The following is a 6,516-nucleotide window of genomic DNA, read 5'->3' as shown; positions in this document are numbered from 1 at the left end:
AATATTGAAACAGCAGCTTTGATACTGATTTAGATTTTGGCTTCAGTCAGAGGCCAGAAATAGCAAAAGATATTCCAAGATTAGTGATGCACCACAGGAAAGAAATCATCAGACTTGTATTCATCAAGTCCCTCAAATCTCTCTGACATTACCTTCAACTGCGGTGATAGCTGCTGTATTTGCACACAGCAAGATCACACACAAAGCGATGAAATGAATGACCAGTTGATCTGTTTGGTACTGTACTGTTCGTTGAGACATCTCTGCAGGATCCTGCAAATCCCCTGGGAGGACAGGCGCATCAGCGTCAGTGTTCTCGATCAGGTCAACATCCCCCAGCATTGAAGCACTGACCACACTCGACCAGTTCTGTTGGGCGGGCCACATCATCCGCATGCCCGACACAAGTCTCCCAAAGCAAGCGCTCTACTCAGAACCCCTACATGGCAGGTGAGCAGAGGAAATGTTTCAAGGACACCCTCAATGCCTCCTTGATAAAGTGCAACATCCCCACCGACACCTGGGAATCCCTGGCCCAAGACCGCCCTAAGAGGAGGAAGAACATCCGGGAGGGCACTGAGCAACTTGAGTCTTGTCGCCGAGAGCATGCAGAAAAGGAGCGTGCGGCAAACCAGATTCCCCACCCACCCTTCAACCACTGTCTGTCCCACCTGTGACCGAGACTGTAATTCCCGTATTGGACTGTACAGTCACCCGAGAACTCACTTTTAGAGTGGAAGCAGGTCTTCCTCGATTTCGAGGGACTGCCTATGATGATATCATATGAAGCCAGCATCCAAAACCAATATGGGTCATCGCCATTCTTTAGTTCAGGTACAGTTGAAAGATCTATATATTACTCTTAATCTTGTGTAAGGCAAGCATTTCCAGTTCACAAACCTTGCTGCTTCTTGTCACCAATGTTCCCTCTAAGCTGCGTGGCCGCACAGTAACGGGATCGGTCCAGGCTGCTCACCACCTTTTCCTACTAAGTACTGCGCATGCGCAGACATTTAAAGGGACCATGCACTAAATGAATCCGGCCGCGCAGAACAAAGCGCAGCTCACAGGGAGCTCAGGTTGTCGGGATTTTCGGTCATGTTTATCCGTGAACATTTACCATTGTAATTTTTATGTCAAAATTTCCCATTCAATAGAATCACTCGATAGCTGTGCAGAGCAAGTTTCAGAAGTCTCCTCCAACTCTGTTGCCATCTTGTGTAGAAGGCGGCCATTTGGTCCATTGAGCCTGTGCTGGCTCTTTGAAAGAGCTATCCAATTACTCCCATTCATAACATAAGAAATAGGAGCAGGAGTAGGCCACCTGGCCCCTCGAGCCTGCTCTGCTATTTAATAAGATCATGACTGATCTGATCATGGACTCGGCTCCACTTCCCCGCCCGCTCTCCATAACCCTTTATTCCCTTATCGCTCAAAAATCTGTCTATCTCCGCCTTAAAATATATTCAATGACCCAGCCTCCACAGCTCTCTGGAGCAGAGAATTCCATAGATTAACAACCCTCAGAGAAGAAATTCCTTCTCATCTCAGTTTTAAATGGGTGGCCCCTTATTCTGAGACTATGTCCCCTAGTTTTAGTTTCCCCTATCAGTGGAAATATCCTCTCTGCATCCACCTTGTCGAGCCCCCCTCATTATCTTATATGTTTCGATAAGATCACCTCTCATTCTTCTGAACTCCAATGAATAGAAGCCCAACCTACTTAACCTATCTTCATAAGTCAACCCCCTCATCTCTGGAATCAACCGAGTGAACCTTCTCTGAACTGCCTCTTCTACCCTTTCCCCATAACCCTGCAAACTTTTCTCCTTCAAGTAACTCTTCTACCAGCCTTTCAGCCAGTGTATTCCCGATCATTAAAAAAACGCTGCTTAAAAAAAAAAACCTCGCCCCGCCTCTGGTCCTTTTGACAATTACCTTAAATCCGTGTCCAGTTACCGACGCTTCAGCCATTGGAAACCGTTTCTTCTTATTTACTCGATCAAAACCTTTCATGATTTTGAACAGCTCTCTCAAATCTCCCCTTAACCTTCTCTGCTCTAAGGTGAACAATCCCAGTTTCTCCAGTCTCTCAACCCCCTCATCCCCAGAATCAACCTAGTGAACCTTCTCTGAACTGCCTCCAAAGCAAGTATATCCTTTCGTAAATATGGAAACCAAAACTGCACGCAGTATTCCAGGTGTGGCCTCACCAATACCCTGTATAACTGTAGCAGGACTTGCCTGCTTTTATACTCCATCCCCTTTGCAATAAAGGCCAAGATTCCATTGGCCTTCCTGATCACTTGCTGTACCTTCTTACTAACCTTTTGTGTTTCATGCACAAGTACCCCCAGGTCCTGCTGTACTGCAGCACTTTGCAATCTTTCTCCATTTAAATAATAACTTGCTCTTTGATTTTTTTCTGCCAAAGTGCATGACCTCACACTTTCCAAAATTATAGTCATGAAATATATATATTTCATCTACTGATGACCGGGCAACATCACAGGTAATTAATCAATAACGTGTATCTATGTAAAACAGTGCTATATGTTCTTGTTATTACTATAACTATTAACATGAGGGAACTGAGTGAGTTAAGAAATATAAACTGGTTTTGTTAGCCTAAAGTCTGTGAAGTTTTGTTTAAATAACAAGAGTTTGTATCAAAACCTAATGGCCCATGTATGTTTTTCGACAGTTTCTGTCATACCTGATGGTCTTTAATATAAGTATTGTCAGCTCCATATTCTGTGGACATTTAGGAAAAGTTGAGTTGGATGCCGTTTCAATTGCCACAGCGGTAAGTATGTTTACAAAATAATTTATTGTGTAGCAGTATCTGTCTTGTAAAGTCCATGCTGAGCTGCAGTAAATCATACATTTATTAACCGATCCAGTGTGTGTGTCATGCATTACTGTGTGATACTGAGCCAAATCCTCTGAGAAAGTCCCAGGTTCAATTGCTGGTCTCTGCTGATTGAACTGATCTCAGAAGAGGTAACAGTGCACCTGTCTTCCAATAAGGAAATAGAAAACAAAGACTTGCATTTATATAGCGCCTTTCAGGACCTCAGGATGCCCCAGAGTGCTTTACAGCCAATGAAGTACTTTTTGAAGTGTAGTCACTGTTGTAATGTAGGAAATGTGGCAGCCAATTTGCAGACAGCACTCGCCCACAAACAGCAGTGTGATAATTACCCAGATAATCTGTTATAGTGATGTTGGTTGAGGGATAAATATTGACTGCTCCTCTTCAATTTAGTGCCATGGGATCTTTTACATCCACCTGAGAGAGCAGACATCAGTTTAACATCTCTCATAAAAGATGGCACCTCCAACAGTGCAGCACTCCCTCAGCACTGCACTGGAGTGTCGGCCTAGATTTTTGTGCTCAAGTCCCTGGAGTGGGATTCGAACCCACAACCTTCTGACTCCGAGACGAGGGCACTACCCACTGAACCAGTGAAGGGGAAAGTAAGCCAGAGACCCTGTGTCAGCTGTGGCTCCGTGGGCAGCACTCTTGCCTCTGAGTCAGAAGGTCGTGGGTTCAAGTCCCACTCCAGAGATTTGAGCACAACATCCAGGCTGACACTCCCAGTGCAGTGCTGAGGGAGTGCTGCACTGTCGGAGGTGCCGTCTTTCGGATGAGACATTAAACCGAGGCCCCGTCTGCCCTCTCAGGTGGAAAATCCCATGGCACTATTTTGAAGAAGAGCAGGGGAGTTATCCCGGTGTCCTGGCCAATATTTATCCCTCAATCAACATCACTAAAACAAATTATCTGGTCATTATCACATTGCTGTTCATGGGAGTTTGCTGTGTGCAAATTGACTGCCGCATTTCTCACATTACAACAGTGACTACACGTCAAAACGCCCTTCATTGGCTGTAAAGCGCTTTGGGATATCCTGAGGTTGTGATACATCTCCGTTCAGTCCGTAAGCATGACCCCGAGCTTCTGGTCGCCTGTCACTTTAATTCTCCGCTCCATTCCCACTCTGACCTCTCCGTCCTCGGCCTCCTACACTGTTCCAATGAAGCTCAACGCAAGCTCGAGGAACAGCACCTCATCTTTCGTTTAGGCATTTTACAGCCTTCTGGACTCAACATCGTGTTCAACAATTTCAGAGCATTGCCCCTTTGCCCCTATTTTGTTTCCCTTCTTTTTTAACATCCTATTTTTTTTCTCTTTCCCATGGCAGCTGGTGATAACTCCCCATCTAGACTCATTTTTGTTCCTTTAACTTGTCCCATTACCATCTCATATTTTCCCATCATTCCTTTTGTCTCTCTAATCTCTCCTGCCTTCCACCCTATCACAGACCTTCCTTTTTGTTCTTTCCTCCCCGCCCCCCTCTCGCTGCCCCTGCACTTCCTTAAGAACCTGTTACATCTCAAACCTTTCCAGTTCGATGAAGGGTCATCGACCTGAAATGTTAACTCTTTTTCTCTCTCCAGATGTTGCCTGGCCACCTGAGATTTCCAGCATTTTCTGTTTTTACATTCGAAAATAGTGATGTCTGTAAACAAAATGTATTTTTATTTTCATAGTATATTACTGGTGCTCACAACTATATTCTTTTTTTTTCATTTTCCTTTGCACAGGTTATAAATATATCTGGTATCTCCATAGGTGTTGGGTTGTCTTCAGCGTGTGACACTCTCATATCTCAGGTAGGCGCGGATTCCAGACTGTACTGCACCTGGATCTTTAACTAGCGGAGAAATGTACTTTTTTCCCTTTCTTAAACTTCACTAATGTATTCTCCTGTTTGGCTCTGAGGGTAAATACACTTGACACCATGGAACTGATTTCCATCTAATTGCTGTCTAATTTCTATGGTAATTCTAATCTCATTTCACAATTGATTGTGATTCTAATGCAAATTCTAACCCATGCTGATTGTAATGTCATTTCAATGCTTTACTGATTCCAGAACTCTGTCACCCCATTAATTTTGCTTGAAGGTAACCTTACAACAGCATGAGTGGATCTTTATGCAGCAATCTCTGTCACTGTCTCCAGTTTCAATAATTAATGAGACTCCCACGGAATTCAAATGCGATCTCCTGGCATAAAACTAAGATTGAGGCTCAGAAATAAAATGATACAGATTGACTGTTAAATAAACACCCAAAGGATAATTAAACAGTGAAAGGTTCATTATAATATTTGAGCATTCGGTGATTGCTCATGGCCTTTGGTCAGGCACAAAATATAATTAAAAGCATATTTATTTGGTTCCACATATGTTTATGAATTCCTACTATTCCATTACTCACAAGATAATTACAGGCAAGAAAGGTCGTTCAGCCTATTTTAATTAATTTATCTGGAAGGAGCCTGAAGCCCCCCCCCCCCCACCTCCCATTCCAGCAACAATTTGTTTCTTAAATGGTTCCAAGCTTTTTGCCATCGCAATTCGCTGTGGAAATCCATTCCATGTGTTGATCATCACTCTGTGTGAATACGAATATTCTGATATCAATTTCAAATAGACCTTATACTAGTGTGAAACCTAGTGCTCGCCTGTCCTAATGTCGCCTCGTACGGCTCGGTGTCAAATTTTGTTTGATAATCGCTCCTGCAAAGCACCTTGGGACATTTTACCGTGTTAAAGGCGCTATATAAATGCACGTTGTCCTACACTCTCAATTTAATATCAGTAACATTCCACGCGTGCCTATTCCATTCCCTTTGTTGTGTTATGAACCTCTGTAAGATCACCACCTGGATGCGCCCATTCCGGGCTGAAAAGCCAGTGGTTCAACATTGTTTCTTCTAACTGTTCGATATTCACGATCAGCCTTCTAGTTTTTCAGTCCACTGCCTCCAGTGTATTCTGGGCAACCAGAGGTGGTCAAGCTGTGCAAGATGCACCTGCTTTTACACCACATTGCCCGGTTGTAGCTTTATAAGGAGGTGTTCTCATTGAAATGTACAAAATTCTTACAGGGCTTAACAGAGTAGATGCAGGGAGGATGTTTCCTTTGGCTGAGTAGTCTAGAACCAGGGGTCACAGTCTCAGAATAAAGGGGTTGGCCATTTAGGACTGAAGAGAAATTTCTTCGCTCACAGGGTGGTGAATCTTTGGAATTATCGACTCGAGGGCTGTGGATACTCAGTCATTGAGTATATTCAAGACATCTTGAAGGAATCGAGGGATATGGGGATAGTGCAGGAAAGCGGAGTTGAGGTAGACGATCAGCCATGATATTGAATGGCGGAGTAGGCTTGAGGAGCCGAAAGCTCTACTCCTGCTCCTAATTCTTATGTTCTTAATAGGCCGAGAATATTCAACTCTTCCCTCCCGATTTACATTCTATTTACTTGACCCAGTAGCTGTCCGTTAAATCTGTTCCCATGGTGTCACCGTTGGTGTTGTAATCACTTGTTAGTCATGTGGTCACTGCGGACCAACGATGGATGGGATTTTTCAGTCCCCTTATTTCCCCAAACCAAACGCAGTCTTCAAAACCAAGGAGCAAAGGTTACTGCAAAAGAGACCA

At 43.9% G+C, this 6,516-nt stretch overlaps 1 protein-coding gene across 2 annotated transcripts in view; it reads left to right on the top strand.

The window, feature by feature from the left end:
- Positions 1-6,516, top strand: part of LOC139226317 (multidrug and toxin extrusion protein 1-like) — a 46,497-nt gene that overhangs the window by 4,826 nt on the left and 35,155 nt on the right. For both annotated transcript variants that reach the window (XR_011587236.1, XM_070856982.1), the window contains exons 2-3: positions 2,705-2,806; positions 4,612-4,680. Coding sequence is in view for 1 of the 2 variants with exons in the window: in XM_070856982.1 (XP_070713083.1) it covers positions 2,705-2,806; positions 4,612-4,680 (171 nt within the window). In the remaining variant the exon portion in view is untranslated. The remainder of the gene's footprint in view (positions 1-2,704; positions 2,807-4,611; positions 4,681-6,516) is intronic.

Source organism: Pristiophorus japonicus, chromosome 16 (genome assembly GCF_044704955.1).
Source record: "Pristiophorus japonicus isolate sPriJap1 chromosome 16, sPriJap1.hap1, whole genome shotgun sequence".
In the NCBI taxonomy this organism is placed as follows: Eukaryota; Metazoa; Chordata; class Chondrichthyes; family Pristiophoridae; genus Pristiophorus; species Pristiophorus japonicus.
Note: the sequence above shows the minus strand (reverse complement) of the source record. Positions and strands in the feature narration are given on the sequence as shown.